Genomic DNA, 23,827 nt, shown 5'->3' on the forward strand with positions numbered 1-23,827 from the left:
AAGTTAATTTGAGGTACTTTTTTCAGCGGCTTAATTTTTTTGAACTTTTTCTTTGATAAAAATCACCCATAAGTCATAATTTACTCATAAGTCACTTTTATTTTTATTATTATATTTTTAATAACCCATAAGTCATTCATAAGTCAAAATTACCTAAATAGACATTTTAAGCTGTCAGCTTATCATATAAGTTACGTTAAGTCATAAGCCATAAGCTCCGCCAAACGGGCTCTATATTGATTGATTATAATTTTAAAATAGTATGCTGTTAATATTTTAAATTATTAAAATAGAATATATCTATTTAATATGATAATAAATGATGACAAATATAGTCATTTACAAAAGTCAGCTAAAATTTATAGATAACATATAGGTATAGCTGGAGTATGAATTTTTCAAAATGTTGACTAAAATTTTTTATTTTTTATACGTTAACTCACATCTTAGCTAAGGGTATTGTAACTGCCGGAGATGATTAAAAAAGGGTTTTATATTCGGTCGTATTGGATTTTATATAAATTTAAAACTCCCGCATCTCATTCTTGAACTAGAGTAATTTGGGAGAGAAGCAAAAGATGCAATTTGGTGGCATATCATCTTCTTCTCTTCATCTAAAACTCCCACTATTAGTTTGTGAGAGCAGACCACACAGTAGTTTTCAAAATTCCACTCATATTAATGGCGGCGGCGGAGGGGGTGAAGATGATAATTTGACATGTTGTTTGCCCAAGCATGTGAAGTTAATTACGAGCCCATCCAACCCATTTGTCAAACACTGCCTTAAGCTTCGACAGAACTCTTCTTATCGCCATCTTCATGCTTCTGTTCTTGTAGTTGGCTCTACTCCCATCAGGTCATCCCCCCCCCCCCCCCCCCCCCTCTCTCCATTGTGTTTATTTTAGTTCAACTTGTGTGTGTGTGTCTGGTTGGCAGTTTATCTGGTTTATTGTTTCAGGAAATTTGCAAAAATATTCATGTTTCCAAACTTATTATCAAAAATACGGTCAAAGTTGTACAAGATGCTGGTTGAATCAGTTGATTTTGAGGTTGCAACGGTTGTAATTGAGATTGCATATGTGGTTGCACTATATTTTTTGAAAAAAATTTGCAACTTGATATTTTTGAAAAAAGCCCTATTGTTCTAGAGCAGTTTATGCATATTGTTTTAAGTGTATTTCACATTTATCGTTGTCCGTGTCAAATTTTCCAAAGGTGTTTTACAGGGAAATATGCTTGTTTCAAAAGTCATTGCAAGAGAGACCTACGGCCATTGATTGCGTACTCATACTTGATAAAGCTGATGTTTCTGTAGAATTAGAGGATTATGGTACTCGTATCATTCGTGTAAGTTCCACAGTAATGAGAAAATTATCCGGAATGCAATCAACTGAATCTATTGAAGCAATTGCTTTAATGAGGATTCCTTCCACATTTCACTCTGCAGATGAAAATCTGAATGTGGAAAATTTTCTCAGCTGGTTTCCATCCCCGCACCGAGTATTAGTTCTTGATGGGATTCAGGTATACCCCCAATAACTGAAATCAAATGTGCGGTTTAAAGCTTCAGATGGCTACAATGCATTTAAGTATTGTTTGCTGAATTTTTCCTAAATCATAAATTAAGTTTATAGTTATCGCGTCACTGCAGGACCCGGGGAATCTTGGCACTTTACTTAGATCAGCCATGGCGTTTGGATGGGTAAGAACAAACTTTTACTTTATGATGCAGTCTACATTTTCCGGTGTCACTAAATATTGTGCCATCTTCATCATCGTATGATCTTTTCAGTTGTATTCTTTTCGTGCTTATAGATCCATATCACACATACAGTTAGTTATCCTGATTCCTGAGATATCTGATACCCATGTATATAAAGCTTAATAAAGGATACTGAATCATCATCTTTTGATTTGATCAGCAATCAGCTTGATAAAAAGTTTGTAGTTGAAATTGTTTTCAATTTTATGGGTGATAGGTTTATGTTAGTTTTACAGTACTATGACAGATGCAATTTTCTAACAACCATTATATAAATACTGTGATACTGCCCCTATGTCCATCAGGGTGGTGTCTTTCTACTTCCTGGCTGTTGTGATCCTTTCAATGATAAAGCACTTCGAGCTAGCCGGGGAGCCTCATTTCAGCTTCCTATTGTTTCTGGAGACTGGGTTCATCTAGAAGCTCTCAAAGATGCACTTCAAATGAAGATTCTGGCAGGACATCCTGCAGATAATGATAAACAAAAGTCTGTGACACTGCTTTCTCGTATGTTTGCTGATTCCTTGGCAGATACAAAAATTTGCTTGGTTTTGGGAAGCGAAGGTAGTGGTCTTTCGGAGAAAAGTAGGCAAGAAGCTGAGCTTGTTGCCATCCCAATGACTGGAGAGTTCGAGTCTCTTAACGTTTCAGTTGCTGGTGGGATCTTGTTGTATATGTTACAGCCTGCAAACCATGTATGATATATATGGACATAGTTTAATCGCCTGCAAACATGTTCAATGTAGGTTGAGCTTGTATTCTGACTAACAAGTTACTTGTAGAGAACCCTTATCATCTTTCTGTTATTATCCATTGCTTTACTTGTTCAAAACATACCTTGTTGGGGGCTTAAAGTGTAGTTGGATTGCATTTGTTTCATCAACCTCTTACATATTTCGTTAGTAACTTTATTTTGGTAAATAAATATAGTTCTAATTCAAATCCTAGAATTCTGAAGTGTGATGTTTTATTTTGTCAATCATTTAACAACTCATTAAACCGTGTTTATCGGAGATTGTGGAGACTATGTGGGTGTTTGGCACGGGCTTATAAGCTTGGCTTCTGAATTATAAGTTAGAAGCATTTATTTGTACCGTTTGTGTAATAAATCAAGAAGTACTTAAAAAAAACTACGATTACTAGCTTTTGTCCCACGGCTTCTACTTATTTCCCAAACACTTTTATCACTTATAAGTCTTAACTTGCTTCTAACTTCTACTTCACTTTTTTACTTTAAGCAATAAGCACTTATTTTAATCTCACCCAAACGGCTTCTATATAAATTTCTTTATTAAAATATTGAAAATCGTTGTTTATAGAGATCATAAAGATCATATAAATTTTTGCTTAAAATATTGAGAATGTATTCTTTCATCAAATATATTATATAAAAAGAATTATTTTACCGAGAATCATAGAAATCTATGTATGTCTAATGGGCAGACATGTAAAAATATTGCACTAAACAGCACATTTTGTAATATATTACTTGCAAAATTTATATAATTTTCAAGATATCAAATAAAATAATGATCTTTCTAGCATACTTTTAGAAGATAGATATATGTTTTTATATTTTCCACGATCATCTTCCACAGAACTTAACTCATATATATTTATAATAATAAAGATCCTTTTTATATTTTAAATATATAGCGAATTATCAGCCTAATATGATTAGTCAATTATATACTACTTTCAGAATCATAAATTCATAATAGAAAAATCATTGTTTTACACAAGTTATGTATTGTATATACAGTATACACAGCCATTTTAAGCGAATAATTGCTAAATGCAATTCAAAATTGCTTAATGCAGTTCGCCTAAATTACTACTTAATCCTCGTACAGTATGATGGTATGCATGGATGTCAGCATTAATTGCTCACATCATTTTCAGTCATGTGCACGGAGACCTGTATTCATTGGAAGTTGGAACCATTCGTTCTCCTGTACCTGCTATATTGAAAAAAAATATTCACATGATGCGTATTGAACTTTTTAATTTATTCATTTTTATTTTTATTGATAATTTTGTAAGAGTAAATGAAGTTTCATTCTTTACTTTCGGTTATACGAGATGTTAATTTTTAGTCTGATAATAAAGGCATTATGTTAATTATCTTTTTATGAATCATCATTAGTTACATGTATTTACCAAGAAACAAATTTTTTTATTTATATAATCAAATCTCATAAGTGAAATAATTCAAAATATAATATAAAATATACAAAGAGTATGAAAGATGAATATGAAAATAAATTTAAGGACTTACATTGTCTATATTTATAATATTAGATTAGATGAATCGTTTAAAATATCTATAGTTTTTAATTAAAAATGTATTTTTGTATTTGTGATAAGTCATTTTTAAAAAAATAATGTATAGATTATGATGTATAGTGTTGAATACTCCCTCCATCCCAAATTAGATGAGCTAGTTGACTTTGGGCACATAACTATAACTTAAGATGCATTCACCGTCTAGTTCCCAAATTTATTTTTTTTAATTTTTAGTTTATAAATGAAAATTTCATATTTAAATTTTTATTTGCAACAATAAAATTTTAAAAAATAAGTAATGTAGCTATGCGGTCAATGGACTATTAAGGCACGTGCCTAAAGTCAACGAGTTCATCTAATTTGGGTTGAAGGAATATTTGTTTGGTATTTTTTTTGACAGAATTTGTTTGGTACTTTTAATAATATATATTTTATTAAAATATTTTTTGCAAATATTTGTTGTTATTAGCGCAGTCCTTAATGTACAAATTTCACAAGACAAATTACCTTTTTAAAAAACTGGACTTGGAATTTATTATAATATCATGTAAATTAATGAAAATTTTAATCTTTTTCATATAAAATTATAAAAATTATTATATATTGTGAAATGGAGGTATATTTAACATTTTAATCTAATATTAATTTTGGGAAATGACTGTCACAAATACAAAATTGAAGTTTTAATCAAAAATTTATAGCTATTTTAAACTATTTACCTATGTAATATACCTAAAATGAAGCTAATGTCAATTCATAAAAAGTAATTAAAAATAGTATATTTTTTATTAGACTAAAAATTAAAATTTCATATAACCAAACGTAAGGAATGGAACTTAATTTACTTTTACAAATTATCAATAAAAATAAAAGTGAATAAAAAAAATACACATAACGAGAATATGTTTTTAATATAACAATGGTACGAGAACAAATGTCTTTCAAATAAACAAAATGAGAACGCGCGAATCAGAACGGGGTGAGTAAATGCTCACATTAATGCTACTCAGTACTCATGTACATGTATACAATCACACATGGATTAAACAGTAATTTCCCATGCATACAATCACACATGGATTAAACAGTAATTTCCCTGAACGGCACTAAGCAATTTTGAATTGTATGTAGCAACACCCTTAGTTTATTACACAATCACAAAATCTAGCGCACATCTACACAAACCGGATCTTTTTTCAATACCCGTTTCATCACCGATCCGGTTGTCGATTCAAAGATTCACTACTCAAAACTCAAAACCTCTCTCCCTCTCAATCTCTCTCTCTCTCTCTCTCTCTCTCCCCTCCCTCTCTCTTGCAATGGAGTTTCTGGGCGAGGACGGCAAAGGCTACGAGCTAGCTCGGAAACTGGAGACACACGGCGTGTGGCGACAGTGGCTGGGCGATTCCATATACACAAGCTTTGTCAATAATTTAAGCTCACAATCCAATTGGAACAATTTTATGAAAACTGATACTTCAAAAACTAGGGCACAAATTGAGCTTCAGCTTAGAGTTCGAGCTCTATTATTCGACAAGGCCTCCATTTCTCTCTATCTCAACTCCAATCACTCCGCTTCTTCGTCGTCATCGCCATCAGTGATTTCCAAGCTAAATCCCAACTGTATGTATGTGTGTCTTTTCTAATTTTCAGCCAATTCCTAACTGTATTCACGCGCACACATATATGTGGTTGTAAGTGTGTCAATTTGTTGATTACTGTATGTATAATTGTGTTTATTATGTAGATATATCATTTATATTTTGATGTAATGAGATTGTGTAGATTTTGATGTAATGTGATTAATGTGTTTTTTTAACTTGAGTTTTTGTATTAGTTTGTTGCATTTGTGTGTGATTAATTTGTGACGTTATGTGATGTAGAGATTGATGTTTTGTGATTAATGTGGTTTACTTGATTGCTATTTTTTCAGATTTGAAGTTACATGGTGATGATATTTACTTTACTCTTGAGAATTCTTCTCCACAGCGTGATGGTGTTCTTGCAACTAATACTGCATCTCTAAAGGTTATATATATATTGATTTTATTTTTTTTATCGTTTGATGAATATGTGTTTACTGTTGCAGGGTTTGATTATAATATATTACTTGTATTGTGTTTTATTTTCTTGATATTTTGTGATATGGTCAATTAGAAAAATTTAAATGCTCATGAACACAAGCCATGGTGAAGTTTGTAGATAAAGAAATAAAGAAAATTTATTGATTGTGTTAATATGGCTGCTTTTTGCTTGACATTTGAACTTTCAGTGCAACTATCTATTCTCTTACTAGGTTTATTAGCAATCTGATTCTGAGCATTAAAGTTTGTCACTTTGGAGACAAACTGAATTTTCATGTCTGCACCAATTATAATATTTTTTTCATTTGTACACATCAGCACCTTTTTTGTTTGAATCTGTTAATAGTAATCTTTACTGAATTCTGGCTAAATTGACTGGAAAAGGTGTCCAAGTGAAGCCAAGTCCCAAATATGTAATTAACTATGTTGAAGCTTCCATAAATGGAAGCAATCATAAGAAAGCCCCCATGTTTCTTGACCTATACAATACCAGAAGCTAACATTAGTAAACCCCTTTGCTTCAGTTTGATGGATAAATTCTGAAAGATAACTGTCAGCAGCTACTTTAACTTTAGATAAGTGTTTTGAAATTCCATCTATCTTTTCTTGAAAATAGTACCTTCTTTGGTGGGGGGAAAATCGCTACCTGATAAATTTTAAGACTTTGATTTGTATCTGAATAAAGAATGTTTTGATTTTTACAGCTTTTTATGACAGTTTGTTCTGTGCCACTTGCCTGAGAGTCTTAAATTTTTATTGCACTATGTCTAAAAAAATCAGGTCCCTTCAACCCTCATTTCAAATTATTTATCTTAGTAAAGCATAATATAATATATACGGTGTATAGTGTATCGAAAGCCTCAAGAGGCATCTCTTGCAGATATAATGACTTCACATTTTTCTAATGCTATTGTGATATTTTCATCGTTTTCAAGCATAAAATTTTCCATCTTAAGGGTAACTTCCTAGATTCTGTTGCTTGAGTTGTAATTTGACATTATTATTACTGTAGGTTGCTCATATTAGATAGTCGGTTTTGTAGGCTCATTCTAAAGCATCTTTTGGTATTGGGGCAAGATATGGGGAGTCAGATACTGATAGTATGTCTCATAAATTTCCAGACTCATGGTATAGTCAGTTTTTTGAGAAATACAGAGTCAGCAAACCTTATAGGTTGTCATTTGGTGACGGAGACACGGACAAGCGTACACCTGAGCAGATGTCTGCGTATCTGAATGTTGCTGAGAAGCATAAGAAAAGACGTATAGTTTTTAAGGATGATCAAAATACAGCCTTCGGAAATAATGTATTTGAAATATCAAACTTGAGGTCAAACTCTGTTGTAGATGATTTAGGGACATCTGATAATGAAAACTTGTTTTTTCCTGAAACAATGTTTACAGTGAATTGTGTCCCTGATAGTGTACTCCCTCCAAGCACTGGAGCCGAAGATAACAAGAAAGTAGATTTTAATGGAATTCTTGATACCTTACCCCAAGTCAAAACTAAGAGCCCTATTATGATTGAGAGGCTTGGCATCAGGCCAGAATACCTTAATATGGACAAAAAAAATCTCAGCAAAGAGCAAGCGCTGGAAATGTCAAAGAAAGTGATAGCTCATACACTTAAAAATGTGGGTTTTGAATCTGCTTCTGAGGAATCACTGGAAATCCTCTCTCAATTACTTAGCGGTCATATATGCAAATTAGGGCGTATTTTGAAAGTCCTGTCTGATAATTACAGGAAGCAGTACTCTGCCATGGAACTAATCAAGATGTTTCTACAAACCACAGGACATAGGTGAGTGGAGTTCTTTGTATCAGATGCTTTATTTTATTTATTTATTTATTTAATTTTAAAGAATTATTATAAATCTTGACTTTTGAAACTAAACATTGTGTAGCATATGTTTTTTGTTGGTTTTATATGAATATATTATGCTCTGCAGTATAGAATTTTGCGATCCATGGATATTATTGCGGTTAATTATCAAATAGGTCATTTTTTACACTAGAATCAAGTGGGTCACTCGGAAATTTTTTGTCTCATTTGAATCATTAAAGTCATAAAAAATATCAAATAGATACCTCTAATATCTTTTCGAGAAGTAAACTTTATTTTTCATTGAGTTGCATACAGTTTTCTTGACGATTAGTATAGTCAACTGAAAGGCTATGAATTCTAGTATTTATGATATTAAATATAGATTCTAAAAAATTTATTTATTATTTATTTGATATAAATTTAAAAAAATAATTGTAAAATTAAAAATAAATAGTAATTTATTTCTTAAAATCTGAATATATTATGATAAATACTAGAATTCATAACCTTTCATTTGATTAAACTAACAGCCAAGAAAAATGCGTGAAACTCAACGAAAAATAAAATTTACTTCTCGAAAAGATATTAGAGGTATCTATTTGATATTTTTCATGACTTTTGTGATTCAAATGAGACCAAAATTTTCGAGTGATCCACTTGATATTTTCTAGTGTAAAAAGTGACCTAATTGATAATTAACCCGATATTATTGTAGGTTATGTTCTATTACATGCTGGAATTATTAATACCTCTTCATTCCAACGGAAGTTTCTCTTTCAATTTTTAAAAAGCCAGTGGATGGCTTATTTAACGTTTATTTCGACAATCTTCGTAGAAAGTAAAGATCGAACAATTCTATGATGATCAGTGCTCCTTTAAAGAAACTGCACAATATAATAAATTTTTTAGTTTTATCATTTATATTATATTTCGATCTTGATGCTTATAGAATTGTTGTCTTAAACATTTTGGTATTCAAAGCTTTGGCTCAAGACCCAAGCAAAGCATCTCTGCGATGCGATTTTGTACTTATACGCCATGCAACCCTGTGGGACGAGATATGTTTCAATATGTTATTGAGCTTTTCTTTCTGACTACTTATCAGGATTATAACTAACTATTTCATTATTGAATGTTAGTAAGCAGTGTTTTGTTATTGCTGTTAGTGTTATTATTTGAATATTAATAATTCTGTTATTGCTATTAGTCTTATTATTCTAATCTTCAATTCTGAATTGAAATTTGGGATTCCAAATTATAAACTTGTTCAGAGACTGACCAGAAGGTTAACTCAAGTGTTGTTGGTTAAACACTGATACCCAGTCATATGCTTATAGTGACGATGGTAGGCCAGCTAAGGGAAAGTAAATAGTACTTCATTTTCGATATAATCAAATATTCGGACTAATCTCCTTGTCCACTATCACCTATCACTGCCATATTTTAACATCCAGCTTTTACCTAAACAAAACAGAAGAATCTGTTGGCATTCAAACCCGATCCGACGACCTTTTTGTGGCATTCTGAACGCTTAAATTAACCAACTCAGATTATTTTCTGCATATAGGATTTAGGAATCCTGCTAAAACTGTTGGATCTAGTATCCTGGTGATTAGATTTTGTACAGGGTTTACAAATTTAAATTTCATAATTTGACACCCTCAAATTCTGTCCAGCCTTTTATTGTATTAAAATAAATGGAAACATGTATCAACAAACACTATTTTTATTGTAGTAATTAGAGAGAGATTGGTGGAATAGTAGAGTACCCAATCAGTACAATTTGAGATAGTTGTTGGGAGCATATGGTATTAATGTTAGGCATTTAATAAGTTTGAGGGAGTGAACAGTAATATGAGATGGCTGGAGAAAGCATAATGTGTTTGTTAGTTTCTTATAAGGTATACAATTTTGAACAAAATGACGTTAAGGATTTGATTAATTGGTCGTTCTGTTTAAATATCCAGTTTTTCTGTTCATTTATGGATGTTTTTACCGTGTGAAGTACACCGAATTCGTTATGGCTATATCAGACATGATCTGAAACCTGATCCGATTTGCAACCCGATTTATTGAGACAAAACCCGAAAGTGGCCCGAAAAGAAACTTTCATGATCGTGAACTTATATATTTTTATTTCATGCAGTTTTAAGTAATTCTAGCTTTACTCAAAATGGACCTGTTTAGGACACGAACCAGACCTGTAATCCGAAATTGCCACCCCATTTGGTGTCCATGTCAATTTAGTCTATTAGAATCACTATTGAGGTAAACTTTTGACAAAATAACAATGTTCCTTTGAGTTAATATGGTTATAGTGTGACAAGGAAATTAGACAAAAGTTAATATAGTAGTTGATTAGATTGTAAATTTTGCATGTCTATTGGTTTTCTGTTTTGAGTAATTGAGTTGCCTTTTTGCATGTTTGCACAAATCCCTCTTTCTCTTTAATTCCACATATATTAATGATTCTTAGAAGTGATAAATTATACTGTTGCTATATGTTTCTCCTCTACTTTATCACTTCCACTACTTCTTATTTCTTAACCATAGTTCTGACATTGTGAAGATAGTAAATCAAGGAAAAGACATGTCATGTTACAGAATTACTAGTGATATTATCAATTCCAGATGTTAGGATCATAATATGTAGTATATGGACAAACACTTTTATACTTTGTTATTGGATGTATTCTGGAAGCGAAACTGAAGTCTGTTGCAGGAAGAGTAAATAATGTGGTTGTTTGTAGACCTTTTTTCATTAGCCTACATGTTCGTTTGATGGTATAAAGGTTTTGGATAAGTATTTACTTTGTCCTTGTTGAAGGGTTAAAACTTTGGGTCAAGGCTATTTTAGGATCAGTTAAAGCTTATTTTTTCTAAAAGCTGTAATAGGTATAGAATGCACTACCCATCAATCGTGCAACAAATATTCAGCACTAATTGGTAAGACAATTAACAGTTTACAATATATCTTACTGTTGGAACAATGAACAATAAAGTTCTGATCCTATTACAGTAAGACAAGAGTGTGAGATTCGATCCAAATAAAGAAAATTTATCAGGTTTACAATGTATCGTAATGGTTTTCTTTTTAAAAAAGGAGGATGGTGATTTGAAGTCGTTGCATTTGTTACATTTTAATATAGGTTATTTTGTCATATCTGATGCACAGTTTCCTTCCTTATGTTATACACTAATGTACGATATCTACAGGCTTATTATTTTCTGTATTCTATCAGATTTTTTTTTTTTTTTTTGGGGGGGGGGGGGGGGGGGGTCCCCAAAGTAATTACCTAGAGGAAACACTTGCTTGGGACCTTAGCTGTCATACTGTAGTAAGTAAATGAGGTAACAATTTGCATTATACATTAGGAAAGTTATAACATTGATATTGTAATATGATCAGGTTATCAGTTATATGAATATTTGTCACCCTCAATCAAATCTTAAACGAATAACCATTTGACTGGAGATTCTTGTAGTTTTACTTCCTGCAATATCTTTTTTTTGTGGCTCGTAGGGTACTAGATTAAAACGTAGTTTGTTGTGGCCGCATTTCCTTTTTTTTTTTTGGTTTTGTATTATATGCTGGTCATTCTTGTGGAAACAAAATGGTTTCTGAAAACTCATGATATTGATCATTCTAGTCATTTGAATTGATACTTATTTTATCACATCACAGTAATCTTGGGGCTTTAGCACAACTTGTGAAGGATAATAGCAGGAATTATGCACAACAAACTCAGCAACTTCAGAATCTCCAGTCACAAATGCAGTTACAACAGCAGGCTTTTATTCGTCAGCCCCAACAGGTATTTTGTTATGTTTTATTTTCCTTCATGTTTGAGGTCCTTAGTCCTTTATCCCTTGCATCTAGGCATCTGGTTTCTAAAGCTCGTAGGCCATGTTTGCTTGCTAGGATAACAGTCCTGGGACTATTGTCCTTGAAATATAATCCCATCATTAATAATCCCGGGACTATTAGTCCTTTGAAAAATGTTTATTCGATGTTTGTTTTGCACCAGACTAGATATTGGATTTATTTATAACAAGACTAGTATGTCCTTCACATCACTTGTTAAGAATTCTCCTTTTCGTTAAATTTCAAACATATTAAGTGTCTCTTATATAAAAAGAAGAATACAAAATTAATTTTTTTTACTAAATACCAAATATACTTCACTAACTACACAAGAAATCGATAAATAAATTTGTTACATTTATCTAACTAAAATATATTAATATTGTTAATATGTGTGCGAAATCCATTACTATATGTAGTAAAAACCTTTTTTCCCAAAGGTTCAAATATGAGTATATATAAATTAGTATTATGAGGATATTAGGAAATATATCTTCTATCATATATATCCTTGAAGTCCAGAATTATAATATGAAATGAAGATATTGAATAAATACATTAGACTTGAAAACTTTAAATTCTAAGTATCGGTTCAAAATTATATGAGATTCATGTGTTTGCCTTTTTTCTTATAACTTAAAATTCCTAAAATCTGAATTAGAAAATCTAGTTTATCATAAACAACATTTATCAACATAATGTTAAATTCTGCAGGAACAAAATATGTTGACACTTTCTATAATTCAAATATATATATACAAAAAAATTAAATTCATGCGTGTAGCAGGCTTAAACAAATTAAGTGAAACAACATTCATTGTACATTAAACAAGCGTTCATTAATAGGGTTATTTTTGAACAAAGAAAGATAATCCCAAGTAAAGTTATGTTTTTAATCCTCTGACAATCCATCATAGGTTTTTATCCTTTAATCAGATTTATGAAACAAACATAGTATTATTCTTTCGGAATGGATAATAATACAATGAATCCATCATGTATCCTTACAAGCAAAATGGCCTTGGAGGAATCTAAATTAGTGGAATCGGTGAACTGCGGTGTTTAGTATTAGTTATGACTTTCACTTCCTTTAGAGGTTTAAAAAGGAAGCAAGACTTCTCCCTCTGTGTTTGCTGCTTATCTTGTACACCCTTTGGTCCACAATATAAGTCGCTTGACTTTTTACACACATCTTGCTTTGACTGCATAATAAAAAGTAATATGTTATAATTTGTCTTTTCCTAATTATATACTTTTATACAAAAAAATGGAAAATATTAATTTTAGCTTATGTAGTCAAAACGTATTGAGGTGTGTACAAATAGTCAAGTGACTTAGATTGTGGACTAGAGGGAGTAGCTCGGGTCGGTTTGGGAAGGTTGGGGGTGAAAGATGTTTATGAGATTGTTGGATCACCAATTGATTTTTATATTTTGCAAATGTTATGATGATGCAATTTTGACAATAGACTAGTAACTTTGTCGACTCTCCAGATGAGTAGGGAGTTGCATCCACAGTTGCAGCACATGGTTCAACCCCAAAATTTGACACTTCAACAACAACAACAGTTGATGCGGAGGCGCCAACCACCTACATCACAACGTCCTATGATGAATGTGAACACTGGTTTTAATAATTCAAATATGGATAAAGAAAGGCCTATGTTGCAAGTCAAAATTGAAAACACTACTGATTTTCCAATTGATAATACTTTCACCACCATGAATTCGAGACATTCTCAAATGCAATTTCGGCAGCAACAAATGACTGCCATGTCTGCCTTACAAGCTCAAGCTCAAGCCCAAGCCGGAAATCAGTTTAGGTCCCTGGCTTCCCTTCAAGTCCCTCAAATGCAGATGCAGACTCAGATGCAGACTCCAATGCAAGCGCAGATGCAAACACAGATGCAAACGCAGTAAGGATTAAAGAATACCTTCTATGTTTTAAGACTTCTAGATTCTAAAGTTATGTTTTGTGCATGCAGAAGCTTGGGCATGGTTAGGGCCCCACCAGTTAAGGTTGAAGGCTTTTCAGAATTGATGGGTGGAGATGCTTCACTCAAACATGACGAAAACAAGTTGACCTCTCCTTCAAAATAAGTAGTTGAATGTTTAATTTAACAGGTATATCATAAATGTTCTTTTCACTGTTGTGGCTCATCTTTGTAACTTAAATTGTTCTGGTATATCTTTGTAACTTAAATTTTACATCCTTGTACAGAAAGGATTTAGTACAAGTATATTGCTAGAAGTGATATATTTACTGACATTCTTTTGATATTATTCCCAATTTTAGAGAGTTCTAAACTCTGTTATTTGAAGATTTCAGTAATCTGATGACAGTCCTAACATTCAATTTGGGCAATAATAACAATATTTTCCGCAAGTGAGAGATACAAAGGGAACCCCACAGGAACTAAGATGTTTAACTTGGTAGAATGTCATGTTCCTCGAGTTAACTGTACCCAACTGAACTCTTAAAGATTCATGTTGTAATTTTTTGCCAATGTTAGTAAATATATATATCAGTTGATTGCTTTGTAAAGAGTAGTACAAGCTGCTTTAAAGATTTTTTTTCCCTCACAAAGTAATGTAGTTTAAAAGTGTAATAGTTATATGACCAACTATGTTTTGACGATCATAGAAAGTCATTTCAATTTTAATGTTATAGCTTAGATATATTCGTAAAAATTTTAAACATTTTCTCAGGACTCATGCAAATTTCTTAGTAAGGCTGGCTATGATATACATCCAACTGAGATCTTTCATCTTTTTCATCTCCATTTTGTGTGGCTAGGGTTGGTGCCCCACCTTAAATTCAGACAACCAAATCCAGTGAGAGTCTAATTAAATGTTAAAATATGCATGAAAGTAAATAAATTCTTTTATACTAGTGCATGCTCATGACTATAAATACTCCCTCCTTCCCATTTTAATAGTCCACTTTGTTAAGAAAAAATTTCCCATATTATTTGTCCATCTTCTTTGTCCAATACAAATTTATACAAGTTTCAATGTTAGCATTTGTTATTCCATACAATTTTCATGATTTACAATGTAAATTAAGTTGACTTTCAACAAAAATGAACGAAAACTTAGTACTATTTTTGTATAATCTATGCATGACAATGGTAACAACATATCACATTTAATATTTCTTAATATGTGTGATTTGAACAAAGTGGACAATTAAAATGGGAAGGAGGGAGTAATTGATTTGATCAAGGGTCCAAAAATTCCAGATGTTACACTAACCGAGGATCACTGAAGATTAAACCAGAAAGTCAAATAACTGTAAATTAGTTGGGTCTAATTTGGTTGGAGCTAGAATTTCGTTAGACTGACTTCTCTAACTCAAGTCACCATTGGTGAGGTTGGTGTGTTATGGGTCTTGGCTAGTATATTTCATATATAAGCCCACTTCGTAGGTTTAGTTCAACTACTTAACCATCCTTTTTTCTAACCATTTCTTCTCTTTAGTGGTCAGTCACAGTGATGAAACATCACAATTAAATTCAAATATATTGTATGATATATAGAATTGAATTAGCATGCAGAAATGCTTGGGTCATAAAAGTATGCAGTATGTGTTAAAAATTAGGTATGGACTTTTTGGTCACGAACATGACATCTTTTAACAGGGGATGGGGATATTTTTTGCACGGGGAATTGAATTTGGTTGGATTTTTGTGTGTGGTCTGGGTTTTCCGGGTGATTTATGATTTTCGTATTTTATTATGTATTTTTTATATTTAAATTTATTTTGAAAATATATTTATATTAGAATAATATCCCTTTTTTAACTATAGTAAGTTTAAATTGATTAATAGATATGTTTATTTTTTTTCTTTTTGACAAAAGATATGTTTAGTTTAATATTATTATTGAGTATATTAAACAAATTACTGGTCTTTTTTATGGGGCATGTAAAATAATTTTGGAATTTTTAACTTATATATTACGATAATGATGTTTCAAATGTATATTTCTCAGTCCCATTCAATTTTATACCATTCAATTTAATACAGTTTTTTCATTTTTCGACACGCATTTTGACACTCTTATACACATAATTTTATAACTTTTAAATAAATATTTCAGCTTAAAAATAAATTATATATACAATAAGAGCATTAAAGATAATATGGATTAAAAATATAATATGTATATGAGTTCGAATCGAATATGAATCATGAATTATATTATCAAAAATTATATGATATTTAATCTGAGCGAGTATAGGAATGCTCATACCGGGATATGTATTCATCCGAACTTAATTTTCCGTCAGATTTGGATCGTTTTCGAAACAAATATGAGACATGTATCATATTTTCAAGCCGGATATAAACCAAGACATCAGATAGTCCGTGTTGACACACCCGGTTAGAATGATTTTTATATGTTAAACCCTCCCGACAGTGAGTCCTGATTCCTGATTAGAATTTATATGTGTTTATTCATTACTAGAACTTATACCTGTTTATTTAAGAAAAATGGTCTCAAATCTCTCATATTCTTGAATTAATACCCAGAATAACAGAGTTGGAAAAAATACTGCAAAATATCATCTAGAGACGCTGATAATTTAGTGTTTTTAATTTTAGAATGAAAACGCTAGATCGTGTAGCGTTTTGCTGTTTTAACAATTAACCCCAACAAAACGCTACACCGTAAGCGTCTATTAGGGTTAACCTAATTAGACGCGGTCCAACACCCTTTATTTAATACGCCCTATACAGAGATTGTTGAGAGTAAAAAGACGGACTATGTTAAAGGAAACACACTGGTCCTGGCCCTGTTTGGAAATTAGAAGTTTGGGGCAAAATTAAAAGTTTGAGGTGGTTTAGAGATTTGACCACCAAAATCCGCTAACATAAGTGTTTGGTAGTTAGCGGATTGAAATAGATGTTTGGATCCAAAAAACTACTTTGAGGAGTTTTTTAGATTAGTGGTTTTGGTTTGTGTCAGAAAAAGTTAATCAATGAGCTTATTTACCAAACAGTTTTATAAGAAGCAGCTAATTCAATCTGCTAGTCAAAACATCTATTTCAATCCGCTAGTCAAAATATTCAATCCGCTAATCAAAATATCTAATTCAATCCGCTAACAGCTAATCCTCAAAGAGGGTCACTATTTATTAAAACGTTAATATACTTCTTTAATTTGAAAAGTAAAAGTATTTTAATGGAGATCAAAAGAAGTAAAACTAAAAACGTACTTAATACTTATAGTATGAAGTGTAGTGCAAAAATCACACAACTAGAATGCGAGTAGATATACTAAATTAGCAACTATGTGGGCGGTCCTTCTGAACTTTAAATGGTAGCAAGACCATTCTTCAGTTAAAAGAAATTATAAAACACTTTTAATTTTAATTAACCATGTTATAAAATTTTGTTAAACTGTGTTTTGGCTGCATAAAACACAAACCGTGAGAAGTAATAATGGATTGGGCTATTAATCTACAACCACATGCAGATAAATTAGGATATAAGGAATAGAGGAAACATAATAGTAAGTAGTTAATTAAAGAATAAAAAGGTTTGAGATTAACTTAAGATCTCAACAAGATTTAGAGGCAAGTTAATGAGCTGCCAAATGCTAATCATGTTCGAATGTGCATCTCATATAATGCATCGTCCCTTTGCTTTCGTTTGATGTTTTCAAGGACACTCCAGCCCTCACAAAATATTCCATTAAACATATAATTTGAAGAGGTTAGTTTCACAGACAGTTAATCAACTGTACAGGTGTAATAATAGTAATAAGAAAGTTCATAATAATAATAATATAATTTTGTTTTAGTACTGTTTTGTATAATATATCTTATAAATAGATTTATTGACCGATTATAATTGATTTATGTTTAATAAGACTGTTAAATACTTTCTAATACTTGAGTCCATTAAGATAAAAGCGTAGTATATAAACCCACGTGGTGCTGAGTGATATATAATATTTGATTTTAATTAAAAAAAATATATTTATAGAATAATAAGATTCTTTTAATTAAAATAATTGATAGATGTATTTCGTATATATTTTTTTTTGTTAAAGATGTTAAATTTGAAGTTTTATGAGTTACGTTAAATAAATTTTTAATACTTAAACTCGTCATAAGTGTTTTAATAGAAATGCTCGAAAAAAATGTTGTTAGAACATGTTCAAATATATATTAATTATAAGTAAAAGATTTAATTATACTTAAAAAAAATTCATAAACAGGTCTAAGTATCTCTTTTAACCAACTTTTTTAGTATCTAGATTCTAATAGTGTAACAAGTATAAATACGATAAATAAGATGATTCTGCAGTTTTATTAAATTTGGAATAAGAGTATATTTGATTTGGTTGAGGAGTAGGAATATTTGTAATTTATGTTTACATATTGGAATCGCAGTCTCTATAAATAGTCTTTTTTAGTTACAGAGTGTGTACATAACAAGAAACATATGCCAAATAGCCGAAAAGTCTATAATCTAAATGGTGTGCTCAATTAAGTCTAGTCTTTCATAGAAGAAGTAGCTGCAAAGATATACCATTCCTATTCTTTCATTAAGGACTAGCTTTGGAAGTTAAACCATGGAGGCAATGTAAATCTTGCTTAAACCTCTCTTCCACTGTTTCATCTTTACCTTTCTTTCTCTTTCATTTTAAGCTACCCTTTACAGCTCTACAATGGTCCCTCATCAAGGTAAGGCTCTTATTCATCTCTTTCTAATGCATGAATAACTCGTAGCTGAGCGGGATATACTGGTTATGTTTGGTTTGGTTTTGTATTTTTCTGTTCTGAATTAATATTTTTTTGATTTTTCTTGAGATATAGGAAAAACCCATGAAGACCTACCTGCAGAAGTGGCTCAAATTGTGACAGAAGAAGAAAGAGATGTGGAAGTCAGCAATGAAACCAAAGAAATGGAAGGAAAAGATGAAGAAGTCTTGAATGAAGCCAAGGAAATGGAAAAAGATGATGCAGAAGTCTCAAATGAAGGCAAGGATATGGAGAAGACAGAGGAGAATGAGTCTCCAAGAGGAGTGCTTGATATTGTTATTACAGGTTCAGAGTCTGATCACAGCAGCATTATAAGCAGCAGTGGTAGCAGCAGAAGCAGTTTCAACTCATCTTTAGATGACAAGTTGCCTGAAAATAAAGATGTTTCTTCATTTTCATCATCATCAGAGCAGGAAACTATTAGTGACCAGAAGAAGAAAGTAGTTTCTGACAATACCAGCAAGAAGAAATCAGTGTTGAAAAGGTTGTCTTCAATTTCATTGTTAAGGTGGAAGTTTGGGAAGAGCAGTCAAGTTTCTGAAGAGGCTGTTGATCATGCTGATGATCTTGTTATGTTGCCAAAGCCTTCTTGGAGGAACTTCACTTTTCAAGAACTTGAAGCTGCTACCAACAATTTTAACCCTGGTAACAAAATACTTACACTTCACTTTTCACCTTCTTTGTCCTTCCTATATTCTTATTTTTTGTTTGTTTTTTCATATCAATCACTTTTTAATATTCCGGCAAGTTTGGCCTAGCATGAACATGCAAAGTTTATAAACCCCACAAAGTTTATATGGGTGTCAGTGTGTGTCTAGTTCGTGTCTGCATAATAAACAGGGTCGGGTTCTTGACAGACGTATTAAACATACGGTTATCAGGGATCAAGATCCTTTCGTATTAAAAAACCTGTGAGGGGTTTTACTTTTTGGACATGGTTAGGTAACATGATTTCAAGTCATGAGATAAGTATCATAATGTTTCTGTCAAGTTAACTTTGATGAACCACGCATTACAGATTAACAGTCAAAACAAACTTTAGCTTAAGAAAGTGATGGACAGGAAGACTGGGACCTGAATTTTGACCTCATCATCATATATTAAATTACATCTGTGAGAGTGATTTAAACATTCAACTACTAATTTATGGCCCTTGCTGCCTGGCACATCCTAACCTTGTGATTTTCAGCTACTGTTCAAAAAGTACGCTTCAGTCTTGTCCAATCTATATGCAGGCTAGTTGCAGACAATTATTTGGTTCAAAACTTTAAGTCCATTGAATTATCATGCTGCCTTGAATTTCCTAGACATGTGCACCTTGTCATGATAGAATTAAGTGTACTAGACTTCAAATTTGACTCGTTTATGAATACAAATTATACCGTGACTTTAAGTGTCTTAGACTTCAAATTTGACTCGTTTATAAATACAAATTATACAGTGACTTCTCACTTATAAGTAACTTCTGAGTTCAGTGAAAAGTTCATTGGTTTTAATAAGCCTGGTAATTGATCCAAGTGAACTCATATTTTTCCTGTATGTGATAGCTGAGTTGCTTGGCAAAGGGGGGCATGCAGAAGTGTACAAGGGATGCTTACCAGATGGTCAAGTTGTCGCGGTGAAAAAGATCACGAAGAAGGCAAAGAAAGATGAGAACCGAGTTGGCGAATTTTTATCTGAGCTTGGGATTATTGCACATATTAATCATCCAAATGCTGCTAAATTAATAGGCTTTAGTATTGAGAATGGACTATACCTTGTCCTCCAATTTGCCCCCAATGGCAGCTTAGCCACTTTACTACACGGTGCTAATCGCTATAAATTATCAATTAGAAGTGTAATAAAGCCACAAAATCACAAATGAACTGAGGTAATTTTTCTTATTGCAGGTTGTCCAGAGAGGACCATAGAGTGGAGCATAAGATTTAAGGTAGCAATCGGGGTAGCTGATGGTCTGAAGTATCTGCATTCCGATTGTCAGAGGCGAATAATCCATAGAGACATTACAGCCTCAAATATACTCTTGTCCGAAGACTATGTGCCTCAGGTTGTTATTTTCTTGTGACCAATTTTAACAACATTTTTGTTTTATATACTTATGAGGTGCTTTTTTGAATCTTCAGATATCCGATTTCGGGTTAGCAAAGTGGCTCCCGGAGAAGTGGATGCATCATGTAGTATCGCCTATTGAGGGCACTTTTGGGTATCAATTACTTGCTTGATCAAGCCCTTCCGTTTTTTTAACAAGTTAGCTTATGTGTTGATTCATGGTTTTCTGTCAGATACATGGCTCCAGAGTATTTTATGCATGGAATCATTGATGAGAAGACGGATGTATTTGCTTTCGGAGTTCTGTTATTAGAGCTCATAACCGGGCGCTGTGCTGTTGATTCTTGTCGACAGAGCCTTGTTATGTGGGTACGTGCACGTTTTGTTATCCGTAACAAGAGCTCTGATACCATGTTAAGTTATCAGCTCCGCTAAATATTGCCTACATTGCAGGCAAAATCTCTGCTGGAGAAAAACAGTGTGAAGGAACTAGCGGATCCTCGACTAGGCGAAGATTATGACATGGTGGATATGAAACGAGCCATAGCAACAGCTACAACATGCCTTCATCATATGCCAAAACTAAGGCCAAACATGACCAGGGTAACTAAACACATTTGGTCACATAAATGACCAAGATTATAGTCTTAATTATCTGCATCAATCAATTTGTTGGTATAGATTAATATTAGAGTTAAGGGGTTAAGTAATGTTGGTTATGTGTAGGTGGCTCAACTGCTGAGAGGTGAAAATGGAGGATTAGAGATGAAACAGAGGTCAATGGTACTGGTGGATGATTATGACTTGGAAGATTATACTTGTACAACTTACCTTAAGGATCTTAATCGTTATAAACAACTTCTTTTGGAGTAATATAATTTATATTAATAATAATAATTAATTTTCCTTATTTTAATATGCTTCACAGTAGTTCTGAGTATTTTTCAAGTACCTCAGTCTCCAAGTTCAGAAGCTGTTCAGCCTTTGTGTATTTTTCTCTCTTTTTGTATATCATTTTGTCAAATACTTGTACACTGTCTTTTTTATCACAGCTTTAATATATCGTTTCGAAGATGGAATAATTGTGTGATTTATGTGTATACGATGACAGAATCGAAACTAAATCCGATAATATCATAATAACACCTTTAAAATGTGAACAGTGATAATGTAATATATAACAGTGTCAGTGTCTACCCTGAGTCTCGTTACAGTATCTACGAAAAATGACTTCGGACATAATCGTGCAACTATCTATCCTCGTATTAACACTTTGCATATTCTACGCCGTCAACAAATTCTCCAAACAAATGCAACTATCTATCCTCGTATTAACACTTTGCATATTCTACGCCGTCAACAAATTCTCCAAACAAACCCTTACAAACATCCGTGTTAAAAACCGGTTCAAAGCCCAAGCCCACCGTCACTTCATCCAAGGGGCCCACCTCTTATCTCGAGCCCGATCCACCGCCAACCGCACTACCTCACTCAACCTCGCTAAAGACGCCGTGAATCTCGCTGACCAAGCCCTTTCGCTCGAGCCAAGAGATGGCGCCACGTTGATCCTCAAAGGCCTGGCCCTGGATCTGATGGGCCACAAGTCGGCGGCACTTAAGTGCGTTGACCAGGCGTTGACTTTCCCGGCGGTGAAGGCCTTGTCGGAGAAGGAGAGAGGGGATGCGTTGTTTACGAGGGCCGAGTTGAGGATGGCGGTGAATCGGCGGCGGCGAGTTGACTCGGCGGTGGCTGATTTGTTGGAGGCCGTGAGGTTGAGTGAGGATAATGGGAAGGCCTTTTGTTTGTTGGGCCAGTGTTTTGTGATTAAAGGGATGAGAAATGAGGCTAAGAATGCGTTTGAAAGGGCTTTGAGGATTGAGCCTGATTTAGTGGAGGCCCGTCAAGGGCTATTAGACTTGGATTCGGGTGCTTAATTAGAAATTGTATTGGGCTGGATTATATGTATTGTAAAATGGGGCGCATTTGACGATGCCGAAGTTTGATATATTAGGGTTGAAATTTTAAAGCGTAAAGTTTGGGGGCAAGTCCAGTCCAAAAAATATGTTTGATACTAAAATTTAAGGCATTGAAATGAGAGTTCTTATTTAAAAAAATTTGAGGATTCTAACAATATTTTAATAATGCCTTAAGATATTATGACATTTCATAATTCATATGTATCTTGTTGTTAGAACATATCAATTGCCTAATGTTAGATAATTTTTTTACTATTTACATATTTTGATTTATAATATATAAAAAAAAGTTATATTTGGTCAAGTTTAATAGTAAAATCTATTACAACTCACAAAAGCTGAAATTTTTAGATTTATCACAAATTTTCACTACTTTTCAATTAAAAGCTTGTTGTTGATGTCTTTAACACTGTCAAACAGTACTTTAATACAAAAATATATATCAAGTTGAACACCGTGTATAGGCATTAAAAAAACTAAAACTAAGACGCACAAGCTAGCCTCAGTTTAAACATCAGATGAATTTGTAACATTTTTCTTTTAGTGAGTTTTATATTGATTAATATATTTATTCTGCACCTATTATAGAATTTTATATCACGTTGAACTTTTTCGGATATCCTATCATTTATCTTTTTATAATATAAAACACTAATAAACCCACTATTTTACGATATCTCTATTCTATACTAATAAAAACACTATTACATCAACTAATTTCCTCCACTATTTCGAATTTATTATTAAAAATAAATGAGTCCCGCCGTTTTACCTATTTTTCATCTAAACTTATTTATCTTTGTCCCCGTGTCCAATCCCAAAGTATATTATTCATCCGGACCGAAGGAGTTTATATAATTTGCACAAGCTAGCCTCTGTTTAAGAAACTTCAGAAAAATTTATAACCTTCGTCTTTTCTGTGAGTTTTATATTGATTAATTATATCTTTATATGTATTATGCACGTACGCCGAACCTTCGTGAAGAAACTACATCAGACTAGATCCAACGCTGGGGAAATGAAGTGGGTGACGGTGCTTAAATGTTGAGTAGTTCTCACTTCTCGTTTTGAATAAATTCAACAGTAAAAGCTGTACGTAACGTAATACATTTCGCATGTGCTGAAACTTCAGGCCTCAATGTTGATAAGGATTAAGCAGCCTCAGCTTTTCAAAACCATGAGCTAATATCTACGAATGGTTAAAATG

The 23,827-nt window shown here is 32.6% G+C and overlaps 4 protein-coding genes across 6 annotated transcripts; all 4 read left to right on the forward strand.

The window, feature by feature from the left end:
* Positions 1-528: 528 nt before the first annotated feature.
* On the forward strand, positions 529-2,641 carry LOC108213080 (uncharacterized). Its single transcript, XM_017384827.2, has 4 exons — positions 529-856; positions 1,227-1,524; positions 1,652-1,702; positions 2,068-2,641. Exons 1-4 carry the CDS (start codon positions 579-581, stop codon positions 2,461-2,463), a joined length of 1,023 nt encoding a protein of 340 aa, XP_017240316.1. The 5' UTR covers positions 529-578; the 3' UTR covers positions 2,464-2,641.
* Positions 2,642-5,153: 2,512 nt separating this feature from the next.
* On the forward strand, positions 5,154-14,307 carry LOC108223879 (uncharacterized). 2 transcript variants are annotated; one of them, XM_064085646.1, is made up of 7 exons: positions 5,175-5,671; positions 5,982-6,076; positions 7,175-7,932; positions 11,642-11,771; positions 13,315-13,736; positions 13,806-13,944; positions 14,150-14,307. In XM_064085646.1, exons 1-6 carry the CDS (start codon positions 5,368-5,370, stop codon positions 13,918-13,920), a joined length of 1,824 nt encoding a protein of 607 aa, XP_063941716.1. In that variant the 5' UTR covers positions 5,175-5,367; the 3' UTR covers positions 13,921-13,944; positions 14,150-14,307. The 2 variants fall into 2 exon arrangements, with proteins under 2 accessions (XP_017253857.1, XP_063941716.1); XM_017398368.2 differs by lacking the exon at positions 14,150-14,307 and having other exon boundaries at positions 5,154-5,671; positions 13,806-14,141.
* Positions 14,308-18,257: 3,950 nt separating this feature from the next.
* On the forward strand, positions 18,258-21,560 carry LOC108212520 (receptor-like cytosolic serine/threonine-protein kinase RBK1). Of its 2 annotated transcripts, none has more exons than XM_017384250.2 (8): positions 18,258-18,517; positions 18,650-19,240; positions 20,143-20,400; positions 20,485-20,642; positions 20,719-20,798; positions 20,878-21,013; positions 21,098-21,247; positions 21,371-21,560. In XM_017384250.2, the coding sequence occupies exons 1-8, from the start codon at positions 18,502-18,504 to the stop codon at positions 21,515-21,517; spliced, it is 1,536 nt and encodes a 511-aa protein (XP_017239739.1). In that variant the 5' UTR covers positions 18,258-18,501; the 3' UTR covers positions 21,518-21,560. The 2 variants fall into 2 exon arrangements, with proteins under 2 accessions (XP_017239739.1, XP_017239735.1); XM_017384246.2 differs by having other exon boundaries at positions 18,359-18,517; positions 18,644-19,240.
* Positions 21,561-21,836: 276 nt separating this feature from the next.
* On the forward strand, positions 21,837-22,677 carry LOC108193721 (uncharacterized). The gene has a single exon (XM_017360515.2). The coding sequence runs from the start codon at positions 21,871-21,873 to the stop codon at positions 22,576-22,578; it is 708 nt and encodes a 235-aa protein (XP_017216004.1). The 5' UTR covers positions 21,837-21,870; the 3' UTR covers positions 22,579-22,677.
* Positions 22,678-23,827: the final 1,150 nt, after the last annotated feature.

The sequence above is a fragment of the Daucus carota genome, chromosome 1 (genome assembly GCF_001625215.2).
Source record: "Daucus carota subsp. sativus chromosome 1, DH1 v3.0, whole genome shotgun sequence".
NCBI lineage: Eukaryota > Viridiplantae > Streptophyta > Magnoliopsida > Apiales > Apiaceae > Daucus > Daucus carota.

Coding starts and splice junctions, on each gene's coding strand:
- LOC108213080 (XM_017384827.2), top strand. CDS start 579: ATGCAATTTGGTGGCATATCATCTTCTTCTCTTCATCTAAAACTCCCA. Junction 857..1,226: donor GTTGGCTCTACTCCCATCAG/GTCATCCCCCCC, acceptor GGTGTTTTACAG/GGAAATATGCTTGTTTCAAA. Junction 1,525..1,651: donor TAGTTCTTGATGGGATTCAG/GTATACCCCCAA, acceptor GCGTCACTGCAG/GACCCGGGGAATCTTGGCAC.
- LOC108212520 (XM_017384246.2), top strand. Junction 19,241..20,142: donor TACCAACAATTTTAACCCTG/GTAACAAAATAC, acceptor TGTATGTGATAG/CTGAGTTGCTTGGCAAAGGG. Junction 20,401..20,484: donor CTTAGCCACTTTACTACACG/GTGCTAATCGCT, acceptor TTCTTATTGCAG/GTTGTCCAGAGAGGACCATA.
- LOC108193721 (XM_017360515.2), top strand. CDS start 21,871: ATGACTTCGGACATAATCGTGCAACTATCTATCCTCGTATTAACACTT.
- LOC108223879 (XM_017398368.2), top strand. CDS start 5,368: ATGGAGTTTCTGGGCGAGGACGGCAAAGGCTACGAGCTAGCTCGGAAA. Junction 5,672..5,981: donor TTCCAAGCTAAATCCCAACT/GTATGTATGTGT, acceptor CTATTTTTTCAG/ATTTGAAGTTACATGGTGAT. Junction 13,737..13,805: donor CAAACACAGATGCAAACGCA/GTAAGGATTAAA, acceptor TTGTGCATGCAG/AAGCTTGGGCATGGTTAGGG.